At 35.4% G+C, this 14,036-nt stretch overlaps 2 protein-coding genes across 3 annotated transcripts in view; one reads left to right on the top strand and one right to left on the bottom strand.

Moving 5' to 3' along the window:
• Positions 1–3,051, bottom strand: part of LOC107585207 (beta-1,4 N-acetylgalactosaminyltransferase 1-like) — a 39,822-nt gene extending 36,771 nt beyond the window's left edge. For both annotated transcript variants that reach the window (XM_016272117.1, XM_016272116.1), the window contains exon 1: positions 2,888–3,051. The gene's annotated coding sequence lies outside the window, so the exon portion shown is untranslated. The remainder of the gene's footprint in view (positions 1–2,887) is intronic.
• Positions 3,052–5,840: 2,789 nt separating this feature from the next.
• Positions 5,841–14,036, top strand: part of LOC107585136 (protein OS-9-like) — an 18,918-nt gene continuing 10,722 nt past the window's right edge. The window contains exons 1-10 of the mRNA XM_016272015.1: positions 5,841–6,034; positions 6,305–6,481; positions 6,668–6,731; positions 6,938–7,014; positions 7,281–7,379; positions 9,731–9,932; positions 12,726–12,887; positions 13,351–13,460; positions 13,587–13,629; positions 13,760–13,851. Of these exons, the coding sequence (XP_016127501.1) occupies positions 5,885–6,034; positions 6,305–6,481; positions 6,668–6,731; positions 6,938–7,014; positions 7,281–7,379; positions 9,731–9,932; positions 12,726–12,887; positions 13,351–13,460; positions 13,587–13,629; positions 13,760–13,851 (1,176 nt within the window). The 5' untranslated portion in view covers positions 5,841–5,884. The remainder of the gene's footprint in view (positions 6,035–6,304; positions 6,482–6,667; positions 6,732–6,937; positions 7,015–7,280; positions 7,380–9,730; positions 9,933–12,725; positions 12,888–13,350; positions 13,461–13,586; positions 13,630–13,759; positions 13,852–14,036) is intronic.

Raw genomic sequence — 14,036 nt, forward strand, 5'->3', positions numbered from 1 at the left:
GTTGTGAAAGCGAAACTACTTTGTTTGGTCTTCCAAAAGAGGACACGACTACAAATCAGTGGTTAAGTTGTATTTACAACACTGTTCCAGAACAGTTTAACCCAAATATCCAGATGTGTGCAGCACATTTTATGGAGGACTGTTTACTGATCCTGGGAGAGTAACGTTAGACTACAATGCCGGCAGTTCTGGCTCACTTAAGTACGTTTTCATTTAAAGGATTTGCCACTGATGATTCAAACGCGAGTTTTGGGCAGTAGAGTAGCACATGTTGTTTGTCATTTCTCCGATCACAAATGCAGACAGAGTTTTATGTTTACGCGGCGCGATGCAATGCAACGCAACGCGTAAAAAGGAGGAGCTCTCGCTGCCCCCTGTTGGTTTTTTTGCTTTGTGTGTGTGTATGTTCATGTATTTGTCTGATGTTTGTCTGATTGTTGGTCTGTTGCATTTCTATTGTACATCATAGCTTAATAGTACTTTTTACTAAATGTATTGTAATTGTTTTATTGTTATGTTAATATGTAATTTTATTCTCTTTTAGGGTGACTATTACCATCTGTCTAGGGACTGCAGGTGAAAAATAGCCTTCTGGCTAATTCTGGCATATTGACAGAAATGTTTATTAATATGCATTGTCCCTGTAATAAATAAATAAATAAAATAAAATAAATAAATAAAAAGACAGTATAAGTCATTATAATCAGTAATTATGTCCCCACAGGATGCAACAAATGCCTCGTTTGTAATGGGTCTTAATGTTTTTGTCTCGTCGCTCCGGCCGGGACACGGCATCAACAGAATGTGAGGGGCGTAACATTTCCGTCTCACGCTTGAGGTATTCGGCCAATCACAACGCATTGGATAGCTGGCCAATCAGAGCACACCTCGCTTTTTCAGACCGATGAGCTTTGTAAAAATCAAGCATTTCAAAAATGCGGGGCATAGAGGAGAAACAATAATGTATAGTATGTGGAAAATAATGTGTTTTTTGAACTTTAAACCACATAAACACATTTCATTACACCAAATATACAAAATAATGTTCTTTTTAGCAGCATCATATGACCCCTTTAAATTGTTACAAATCCGTTACCAAATCCATTCCAAATTACATGTCAAAAATCTTGTTTATTGCATTGATTTAAATTGTATAATCTTATACCATATTGATATAAAAATACAAAGATTAAGAAAATATATTCCATTCATTGTTATTAACAACATGAAGCGCATTACAAAAAATAAATAAATACATTTTCATTTAAAATGTTTATGATTTAATTAATTATAAGTCATTATAAAATCAATCAAAATAAAACACTTCATCAGTAAAACACAGGATCAAATGAGAAAAATGTGTGCATTTTAATGTGAAAGACAAAAGCCTTCTGAAGACATAGAAATACAAATAACCTACAGAATGATAATTCAAATAAAAATGAATGTGTTCATCAGTAGTTGATGTGATGTTGAAACACTTCTTAAACCTGAAATGATTTTTGTAAATCCAGTCTTTGTGTGAATGTGGACAAAACAGAAATACTTTCAGTGTGTATAAGCAGTAGGCTATTTTAGAAAGGAACATTAAAAGATGAAAGGAATTAGATAGAATCATTAAATCATGAATAATTTATTGCTATTGTGTAAATAGTATGTAATCGTGTAATCCATAAAAAGTAACTGTAGTCTGATTACAAGTATTTTAAAATGTAATTTAATCTAATTACAAGTACTTAATTTTTGGAATCTGATTACATAATCCAGATTACATGTCATCAGTTACTACCCAGCTATAGCTAATTGCAATACTCAGTCTTCACATGAGCTGAGATTACAATGAGGCAGTTTATGCAGTATACCTGTATACCCTAAAATATAACAAGGATGTAAAATTTAATTTAAGACACAATTAAATAGTCTTAATCTCTACAACAAAAACATCTTTCTGTAAACTGAAAATGCCGTTTCTGTACTTCAATAATATCCTTTAATGTTACTGCAAACTACTTTTTAATTCATTACCACCTTAAATGTGGTAGGCTGTATTCAACAACTTAAAAATGTTTCCCTGAAAAAGAAATCAACAGCTTGTCGCTGTCAGCTGTATAAAATAATTTAGAAAAGAAAAAAGAAAATATACCAGATGAATTCATTAACAGAGCTAGATGTTTTAGCTTTGCAGACTTTTGTAAGCAATCAAAGACAAACGGGAAAAACATTGCGCAACTAACGCGGTGAATAAAACATCCCCCTGCACTTACATTACTTTATCCATGGCTATAGAGATAAAAAAATAAAAAATAAAATTAAAACACATGCGCAGCCACGTAGAGTGGATGCGACTTCCCTCCTCATACTGATGTGGTATAGTCTATCTATACAGAAGGCCAATGTGCGGTGATTCCCAGCCCACTGTAAACTATATACTTCACACAGGCCGCACAGCATGCACCGCTGGCCTTCGAGACAGAAGCCGTTCAAAGCCTTGGCAAAGAGTCAATAGTCATTAAAGGACATGATAACTGGCGTACTCATCATTGCCACTGTCTAACGCCCATTCTGCCGCCTGTACAGCAAAACAGAGAGGTACCAAAAGCCCCTTGGCCTGTTGTCGCCATATGTCACATCTTGCACAGAAAATTCCATAAGGCAATGCAGAGCCATAATTCCATTAGAAATGTATCTAAGAAACCAAATCCCTTCTGTTCTATTCAAACACCACAGAGTGAGTGGCGATCAATTAATTTAGCGGTGCATATTTAATTATATTCACTCAGTCGTGCGGCAGAAAGAAACAAATGTGCCGTAAATAACTGACAAAATGATATCAGTGCTAATCACAACAGGGCGGATGAGCGACCGAACACGTTCAGATAAATCTTACCTGTAATGTCGCCACCAAGAGGGATCCCCTACCCTTAAAATACCCCCGGCGCGCTTGTCATGTGAACGCAAACAGCTGATAAATGGAGAAAACCCGATGGCATGGCATCCACCTCTGAGACAGAATGGAGGAGAGCGGAGAGGAGTCGGGCTACCCCCTCTGTGAATAGCGATGGAGGGCTGCAGCGCGCTGAAATGCGCTCATATGAGAGAGGAGGAGAGAGTGATGCAGCTTCACAACACGCGCTCATGCCTGCCGCTCACCACAAGAGGAAGAGGGTTTATAAATGCTTAATGATCTGAATGGACATTAATTTTGTGGGGATATTAACTAAATTTCTCGCACGTCTTTACTCTTTGGATATGACTCAATGAAATAGGCCTAAAAAAGTTATTTGCACACCTTGGAACGTTTAGTCAACCAATCAGATCCAAGCATTCAGCTGCCACGTAGTAGCCTATAAAGCAACATCATTTATATGATCAATAACATTAATAATAGACCATGCACCTATTAATGGAAAGACATCATCTCGCAGAGAGGCAAAAGGGGGAAATCTTGTCATGTGACGTGACGCCTGCTATCCATTCTGCAAACCTCTTACAGGGATACTGGATCGCAGTGTTTAGAGCCAAAGGCAAATGGCCATCACACACAGGTAAACATGTAGGCTAAAAATGTTTACATGAAATCACGACAGTTTGCATTTTGAATTTGACGCTTAATCTGTCCACTTTATCTAGCTTACAATAATGATATTATCAATTCAAAAAGAATTAACTCTCAGAAAGAATTAACTCAAAAATAACAAAATGTAACCTATTAATAGGCCTACTGTAGTAGGTGTAATGTAATGAGATGCTTTCGTTTTGCCTTCTGTCTACTTACAAAGCCCCATTTCCCACCTTTTCCATTTAATTGCTTCTCGATCTGACATCATTCAATGAGAAGAGCTGTTTTCATCCAAAACACCATATTAGTTTGTTTCAGATGAAGTCGAAATGTTCTACTCGACGAGTTTGAATTTTCTATCTGGCTATTCAAACAGGCTTCGGTCAAATGTGGGCAGCCAGAGAAGCTTCTTCTTCTTTTTTTTGCACCAAGCTTTCCATATTATTGTAAATAAAAATGTCATTTTTATTTATGCATTAATCACTCAGTTTTAACTATTGACTTGCATTTGAAAGGATCTAAACACTATATAACTTTTACAATACAAATAATAATAAAAAAACAAGCCAGTAAAACAAAGGGACAGAGAAATTAGATTAGATGCACCATTTTTAAAATTGTGCCAGAGAATTCATGTATGTCATGTGATTCAGCAAACATATTTTTTCTTATTACTTGTTTTATTACTTGATCTATTACTTGTTTCACTTCTGTTTCAGTTTTTATAACCATTTCTTACTATGTGTAAGTTGTTGTTTTTTAGCATGTGTGTTTGGCAGTGTTATTTTTTAAGATTACTGATAAACTACTGTCATTTGATTTGTATTATTTGTATTTGTTATTTATTTTAATTTTAGTTACATTATGTCTGAATTTATTATGTCTGTATAGGTCTTTTATTAAGTGTTTAGTTTTATTTAATTTGAGTTATTTTAATACTTCAACAAACTAAATGGAAATGAAACAATATATATATTGAATTTATAAATGTGTACATATATATATATATATATATGTGTGTGTGTGTGTGTGTGTGTGTGGTTGTACACACGTATGTAGTTTTTTTTGGTGTTTGGCTTGGTGTTATGTTAGAATCATTATTATACTCTTATACCTTTTGTTCTTTAATATTTTGAATTGTTTTTAGCTTTATTTTGTGTTTTTCATTTCAATGTTAAGTTTTGAAATTTTGTTGTATGCATTTGTCATTTTTATTTAATTTCTTTATTTTAAAAATGTGTATAGGTAGTATTTATAAAGTTTTAGCTTTTAGTTTTGGGTCTGTTTTTAGTTGTTTTAATATTACAATTGATTGCTTCTGTTGTCCTCATTTGTAAGTCTCTTTGGATAAAAACGTCTGATAAATGACTAAATAAATAAAAATAAATAAATAAACATCTGTATAGGATGCAGCTGTTTTTTGTCTAATGAGGAAGCACCGACTAGGTACAGAAAAGTACACATCCTGTGGTCATAATAAACTACAATAGGTTCAATGCTACTGTCACCAACCCCTGTGCTGTCAACTTCAATATTGATCCAACATAGACTCTCAGGAAAAAAGGTACAAAATTGTTACTGGGACAGTACCCTTTCAAAAGGCACTGATATGTACACTGTGGCTATTTGTAAAATAGGCCTACTAACAGGTACAAAATATGTAGGCTACCATTAAGGGGTAAATAAGTTACCGAGATTCAGCTTTTACCTTTTTTTCTGAAAGTGCACTTTAAAGACAGATTTTTTTAAATAACTGAACTATTAAAATCTAAACCAAAATGATGGCTTTGGTGAAATCTCAACATTGCATGAACCTCCTGCTATTTGTGGTTTGTTTACTTTTGCTGAGACTTACATTGTTTATTTTCTCCGTGTAACTTATTTATCACAATAACAATGTAACTTTGAGTAAAAGAAAGATGGATAATATATAGGCTAATTACAAAGAGACACTATTTATCTTTAATATAATGGCATTTTATTTCTCTCTCAGATATTAATAGACTATGTTGCGAACACAACGTAGGCTACCTTGTGCGGCTGTGCGTTTTCACATGCTCCATAGCGACCCCACGAGTCCGAGACGTAACATTACATTGATTTGCAAATACTCGGCGGGTCCAATAGAAGTCATTTTCGTGGCTGGTGGGTGGCTTTTACTGCACGTGATCCAATCAATGCACGTTCTAAACCTGACTGACGTTGATATTATCCAATCAAGTGTCATCTTTTAACAACGTTGTCCAATCCCCGTTCCTTAGCGCACATTGACACGCACCAAATAACAAATCATTTGACAACGCTAGTTTGCGATATGAGAGAACTATGGCTTCCTCCTTGATTAAGTGGTTAAGAGGATTATATGTTTTTTTCTTAATATGTCTCCTGTCCGTCTTTGGTTTTTTGAATTTAGAAGAATTAAATGAAATGAAATATGGAATACAGATTCTGCCCGATCCTGTTATTATGGGACAGGTAAGGTTGTTTTGGCTAGAGATGCAGTTAGCTAGGGATGTTTATTTGCTACACACAACTGTTAGCTTTATGCACAGCTTGACGTATCAGACATTAAAAGGTTTGCCTATGTGACATATTTTCCTATTAAATGTCTAGTACTCCAATACAGAATAGCAAAAGTTAGGTAAAAAAAATCAGTATGGTAAAGTTGGCAGTGTGGTGTAAACTGTATCGCCACATTTACCTGGTTCTCCTTTTCTAATTCATTTTTTCTGTTCCTGTTTTTAGATGGAAGATGTGATGTTGGTCTCTAACAAATACAAGCAGCTGTATGAGTGTCGTTTGCCAGCTCAGGCAATGCGTTTCCATCAGGACCCGGTGTCAGAACCTGATGTTCAAGGCTACAGTGGTCCAGGAGTCCCTGATCTCCTCAAGCCCATGCAAACTGCACCATGCCTGGTTAAGGTTGACATCACCTCTAGTTCTGTCACAGTAACTTACAGACTGGAATATACACAAATACTGAATATACACAACCACTGACATGGATAATGACATTTTTGCCATTTGCCTAGTCTTTTATGTTCTTTGCAGGTAATGAAGTACATGTCACCGTGACATAAAACATGTTTATTTTTATTCTGTTTATAGACCAAAGACTGGTGGACTTATGAGTTCTGCTATGGCCAGCACATCAGGCAGTACCACTTAGAAGGTGTCTTTATTAAAAATGTCTCAATTATGTTTTACCATGTCTAATGGAGTTGTAGAATAGTGGTGTTATGCCAGGTATACCCTTGAGATTTTTAATAGGAAAAAAATTAATTTATGAGTTTAAGTTTTGAAGGATAATGTGTAGTCTATAATATGTATTCGCACTATTCAAGGTTTTTTAAATATATTCCATGTCTGTGATTATAGATTCTGAGATCAAGGGAGATGTGCTCTTCTTGGGATATTATGATTCAGAGTTTGACTGGACCAATGAAACCGCCAAGGTAAGGCCAAAAGTTAGCGTGCTTCGTTTTAATTATTTTTTTATTTATTTGTGGTATGTTATTCATTTTTTGATAGTTACAGAAAATAGAGGAAATTCCATTTATAGCTGATAGTCAATATTAGTAATACAGGGTGCAATATTATGAACATGCTAAGCTAACACACATCTTCAGAAGTATGCTATTTGCACGCTATCTTTGTAGTTATCTTCTATATATTTATTTATTTGTTTAATATGATTGTATGACATTTTTTCTATTTTTAGGCATCTAAGCAGCATAAGCTAAAGAGGTATCATAGTCAGTCATATGTCAATGGCTCTAAATGTGACTTGAATGGGAATCCCAGAGAGACAGAAGTCAGAGTAAGATTGCACACACACACACACACACACACACACACAGTATATATATATATATATATATATATATATATATATATAGTGCCATGAAAAGGTTTTCGCTTCCCCTCCCTGTTTTTTATTTATTTATTTATTTTTTGCATATTTGTCACACTTAAAAGATTCTGATCATCAAACAATTTTTAATATTACACAAAGATATAATGCAATTAAATACAAAATGCAGTTTTTAAAAGATGATTTCATTTATTAAGGGAAAAAAGCTATCCAAACCTAACTGGCCCTATGTGAAAAATTAATTGTCCCCTCCTACCTGTTAAATCATGAAAGAACTGTGATTAACCACATTATTTTAGAAAGCCGAGTTAAATTTCTCTAGCCACACCCAGGCCTGATTACTGCCAGACCTGTTAAATCAAGAAATCACTTAAATAGAACCTGTCTGACAAAGTGAAGCATGCTTAAAGAGCAACACATCATGCCGCGATCTAAAGAAATTCAAGAACAGATGAGAAACAAAATTCTTGACATGTATCAGTCTGGAAAGGGTTATAAAGCCATTTTTAAGGCTTTGGGACTCCTGCGAACCACGGTCAGAGCCATTATCCACAAATGGAGAAAACTTGAAACTTCCCAGGAGTGGCTGTCCTACCAAAATTACTCCAAGAGCACAACAACGACTCATCCAGGAGGTCATAAAAGATCCCTCTTTTAAAGAAGGCCTCACTTGCCTTAATTAAGGTCAGTGTTCATGATTCAACTATTAGAAAGAGACTGGGCAAAAACGGCATCCATGGGAGAGTTCCAAGGCAAAAGCCATTGCTGACCAAAAAGAACACAAAGGCTCGTCTCATTTGCCAAAAACATATCTTGATTATCCCCAAGACTTTTGGGCAAATATTCTGTGGACTGATGAGACAAAAGTTTAACTTTTGGAAGGTGTGTGTCCCGTTACATCTGGCATAAAACCAACACGGCATTTTATAAAAAGAACATCATACCAACAGTCAAACATAGTGGTGGTAGTGTGATGGTCTGGGGCTGCTTTGCACCTTCAGGACCTGGGCGACTTGCTATAATTGATGGAACCATGAATTCTGCACTCTATCAGAAAATCCGGAAGGAGAATGTCCGGCCATCAGTTTGTGACCTCAAGCTCAAGCGCACTTGGGTTATGCAGCAGGACAACGATCCAAAACACATCAGCAAGTCCACCTCTGAATGGCTCAAGAAAAACTAAATGGAGTGTCCAAGTCAAAGTCCGGACTTAAATCCAATTGAGATGCTGTGGCATGACCTTAAACGGACCATTCACGCTTGAAAACCCTCCAGTGTGACTGAATTAAAACAATTCTGAAAATAAGAGGGGGCCAAAGTTCCTCCACTGTAATGTAAAGGACTCATTAGTTATCGCAAACGTTTGATTGCAGTTGTTGCTGCAAAGGATGGCACAACCAGTTATTAGATTTAGGGGGCAATTACATTTTCACGTAGTGCCAGGCAGGTTTGGACAGCTTTTTCCCCTTAATAAATGAAAATGTTATTTTAAAACTGCATTTTGTATTTACTCGGGATATCTTTGTGTAATATTAAAATTAGTTTGATGATCTGAATATTTTAAGTGTGACAAATATGCAAAAATAAAAAAACAGGAAGGGGGCAAAAACCTTTTCACGGCGCATATATATATATATTAATTTAATACTTTTATTTAGAAATGATGCATTAAATTGATCAAAATGATAGTACAGACTTAAACATTGTTACAAAAACATCGGTTTCAGGGAATCCTGAAAAAATTTATCATGGTTTCAACAACCATATGAAGTAGCACAATGGTTTTTCACTTTAATAATAACTTGAAATGTTTATTGAGCACAAAATCAGCATATTAGAATGATTTCTGAATGATCATGTGACACTGAAGACTGAAGTAATGGCTGATTAAAATTCATCTTTGCCACCACAGGAATAAATTACATTTTAAAATGTATATAAAAAGAGTTGTTTTGAAATGTAATATTTCACATTATTACTGTTTTTTCTGTATAATGCAGTCTTGAACATAAGAGACATAAGATACTGTATGAATGGGAACAAATCACTGCAGTCATGTATTAGAAAGTCATCCCAGCAGAGTTGAAGCTGTTAGGGAGGGTCAAAGAAGTTTTGAAATTAAATGTTAAAAAGCCCTTTGTGCCCATATAGTGTAGGTCAAAAGCCGTCATAATGTGAAAATGTGTGACTGTGAAAATATATTTTTTGGGATTGAGTTACTGCTATGCTATGTTATTTGAATCCAAATCTGAGCTGTGATAATCTAAATGAATGTGTTTTTTTTGTTTTTTTAACAGTTTTTGTGTGAGGAGGGCTCTAGTGACTATATCGCAAGGGTAGATGAACCTCAGTCCTGCCGCTACGTCTTAACAGTACACACCTCTCGTACATGCCAGCATCCCCTCCTGCACCCACCTTCCACTGCCAAGCCACAAGGCATTGTGTGCCAACCTGCTCTCAGTGCCCAGCAGTATATGGACTATGTCAAGACTCAAGTCTGTAAGTACAAGAGGTTCTGTTTTTTCCGTCCATCAGGGCTTTGTCATTTAGTGAAAAACATATTGGGCAATATATCAAATACGCCTAATATGTTTGCAATGATTTTTCTAGTAATACACAATTTAGCAATGTTGTGAATGTCACAATTTTACTTTTTATTTGGCTTTTCAAGAGCGTTTCAGCACTTGTTGTGCTGCCTAACTATGTTTTGATAACATCTCCAATTTAAAAATCAGTGGAACAAGGGGTGTTCAAAACCACAATTTACTTCACAGAGCCATAGTTCACTGAAAAGCTATGCAAACAGTTGTCATTATCGCGAACTATTCCTTCGATTTCATAATCGCGCAATATAATCGTGTGATTTTTTTTTTTTCTTTTTTGCGTAACTTGTCAGTGAACTACGGCTATGTGTAGTAAATGCTGCTCCATCTGAAAGCACGTGATGATGATTTCCTGCTGATTACAGAACCGGCATTACTAAAAAAAAATGCGCATGACAATCGCATTCGATTAATCGTGCAGCCCTAATATATATATATATATATATATATATACACTGCTGCTCAAAAGTTTGGGATCAGTAGGATTTTTATTGTTTCTGCTCATCAAGGCTGAATTTATTTGATCACAAATACAGAAAAAAACTGTAATATTGTGAAATATTATTGCAATTTAAAATAACTGTTTTCTATCTTAATATACTTTTAAAATTGAATTTATTCCTGTGATGAAAAGCTGAATTTTCAGTATTATTATTCCATATTTCTATTTTAAATAAATGCTGTTCTTTTTAAATTTTTATTCCTCAAAAAATCCTGACAAAAGTGTCACAGGTTTCAAAAAAATATTAAGCAGCACAACTGCATCCATCATTGATTATGAATTAGCATGTTAGAATGATTTCTGAAGGATCATGTGTGACACTGAAGACTAGAGTAATGATACTGAAAATTTAGCTGTGCATCACAGGAATAAATTCTATTTTAAAGTATATTACGATAGAAAACCATTATTTTAAATTGCAATAATATTTCACAATATTACTGTTTTTCTGTATTTCTGATCAAATAAATGCAGATTTATTTGTCATTTTAACTGTTTGAAAATGGCGTAAATGTGGAAGTCCTTCAAAGATTTCTTATCCTGTTGCGCCCTCTATATGACCAGCGACTAGTCGACGTCAAGCTTAAAGTGTCATGGCAGAGCATTGAAGTCGATTAGTCTGTGCAACCCCTAATATATTTATATATATATATATATATGTAATTTGCTAATTACGAGAGCAGGTAAAGCCCAGAACATTGTAACTCAGTTCATTATAAAAGTTGCTAGCTTTTTTTATAGTGCTGTAGAGGAACTTTGTGCCAATTGGCTTAGAATTGCTTACATGATAAGCATTCAGATTTAAAAGACCTTCAGAAGATTAATCAGAGTTTAGAACAGTGTTGCCAAGTCCGCGGTTTTCCCGCAGAATTGGGCTACTTTAACACTGTTGCCGCGGGTTGTTTTTCATGTTCGCCGCTATAAGTGACCCCAAAAACGTGATATTTAGCCCCTAAAAAGCTAATTTTACCTAGGGAACCCCACCAAAACGTGTATTTTACCCCACTAGAATGTGTTTTTTACCGGGACATCTTCCCTAAAACATGTTTGGGCTTGTTTTGAGTAGCAATTGGGCAGGTTTTGTTGTGAAAACCTGGCAACCCTGGTTTAGGAAGAGTTTGATTTTTAACCATATAAATTGGGGCTGTCAATCGATTAATTTTAATGCAATGATACTCTAAATAAGAAACTAATACTGCCAGTAGGTGGCAGTAAATGTTATTGAGTCATTTGTTCATTCATTGATTCATTCATTAGATTCGTTCAAACGGCTGATTCATTCAGGTTTTAAGTAAATGGCTCTCTTTATGAATGGGCCATTGAATCATTAGTTCACCTGATTCGTTCATAATGCGGATTCATTCAGAAATAATGCTGGGAGAAGCGCAAGAGTTCTGCTGTGGCTTTAAAAAGATAATATTTGCTTTAGCAAAACTGAGCAAAAACAGAAAATATTGTGTCTAAAATATAACACAATATTAAGTTCTTGTGATCTCTGTTATCTTATCACGTTATTTTTTCCATAACTAATTAATTAGATTACATTAGAGTGATTGATTAGATTAGACAGCTCTATCATTAAGCCCAATTTATACTTCTGCATTGAACCTACGCTGTAGCCTACGCATAGACGCACACTCTACGCCATAGCCTGACGTGCACCTCTGCACCTCACTGGTCTGTTAGAACCCCTCCCTCCATATGTACTTGAGTTTTGTGTGTGTTTATGTGCACTTTAATATATTTTAATGTTATATCTTCTTTTATAAAATAAAACAAAGCAAAGAACAAGTGTCTTATCATTTATTATACTACATAGCATTATATATCAGTAGTTGTCCGCAACAAACAATGTTGATCTGCCGTGATACAAGTCCTTGTTGAGATTGAAAGAATGCCATCTTCTCCTGTTCCGTTGTTGTCTCCTTTTTGTAGTTTTAAATAATGTTTTAATGATTTGATATTTATTTGCCGCCGTCACGGCTATAATGCGAGCTGTTTCTTCTTCGGCTTTTGCCGTGGTACTGCGGGTTACACCAGCAACATGCCCGTGGACACTGTAGATTAGTGGTTTGCATGTGTTCTGCACGTCGACGAAAAATGACGCATAGCCTACTACTAATTGATGCATTATTTTTAGCTCATTGACATTTCCCTTTCCATCTCTCCTTCTTTCTCTGTACTCAGCTGACACTAAACGTAAAGTGGAGCAGATCTCGGAGGAGCTCAAGAACCTAGATGAAATTCTGTCCAAGGATGACAAGAACAAGGGATTGCAGGATGACAAAACAGATGAGAACCCTGCAGTCCATTCAGATGAGCCTCCACTTTCAGAGACAGAAACAAAAGGTCAGTATGCAATGATTTGATTTGTTTATCCAACCACAATCTCTCTGACTCTAGCCTAAATCATGCAGTTACAAATTAATACATTGTGTGGCGCTGTGTAAATGTGACATTGAGGTGGTGAGAAGTGATGCCATGCGCTTTCAGGTCTTGTTTGTACGTTTGTAAGACTATTACAGTGTTTATTTTCTAATCCTCGTCTTTTAATAAAACATAGTTAATGTGTATGCTTGTTTGTGCATATTTATATATATATATATATATATAATATTAATGTTAACATTACTGTTAATTTATATTACACATTTATATTTTCTCCAGGTTAGTCTTTTTTTGGTCTTGGTTTTACTTTCTCTCTCTCTCTCTCTCTCTTTTTTTTGTTGATTTCTCTCTTTGTTTTGTTAGCAGCTTCGGTGCAGCATTCAAACAGTATGGCATTTGTGTGTGCATGTTTCTGTGTTAACAGAGGGTGAAGTAGCTGAGGTGGGCTCAGTGAGTGAAGAGCATGAGGACAAGGACTTCTGGGATGGAGTTGCCAAACCAGCCAGCACAGAGTCAAGCACACCTGACTCAGAGGTGCAGCATCATTTAAAGCATATCTTCAATCTATAATATAAACCATAATTATTTTGCCTTTATGCTTGTTTAATGAACCTTTTGAGGGGGCACTGATCATAGCCATGGATTACAACTGTCTTACAGAACCCTGAGGAGCCTCAGGACAGCCAATTACATGAAAATGACAGTAAGACAATTAATCGAAGTTTAAATAGACCTTGTTTAAGTCTATTTACGATTATAGCATCAATCAAGTAGTCCTAAATTTGAACAGTGCACTTTCTTCATTTTTTGTTCATCTTTCTTTTTATGTTTAGTATTTGGAGAGGAAAAATTTAATTTTAAAATCATCACAGACCCTGCAGACCTCATGAAATTTGTACAACATCTCAGAGAAAGCAACCAAAAAGTAAGTATTTTTGAATCTGTGCACAGGCTTTGACAGAAGCTGATTTGTCAGCCAACATCTTGCCGTCTGGAGAATATTGGCAAAAATAACTAAATCGCCTATGGTCATTGCATAAAGTTTTTCAGAATATCCTGCCATAAAGTGTTTTGAAGACACTGTGTCAAGTAAAAAGCCACTCACCCATT

Source organism: Sinocyclocheilus grahami, unplaced genomic scaffold (assembly GCF_001515645.1).
Source record: "Sinocyclocheilus grahami isolate Dianchi unplaced genomic scaffold, SAMN03320097.WGS_v1.1 scaffold67.1, whole genome shotgun sequence".
In the NCBI taxonomy this organism is placed as follows: Eukaryota; Metazoa; Chordata; class Actinopteri; order Cypriniformes; family Cyprinidae; genus Sinocyclocheilus; species Sinocyclocheilus grahami.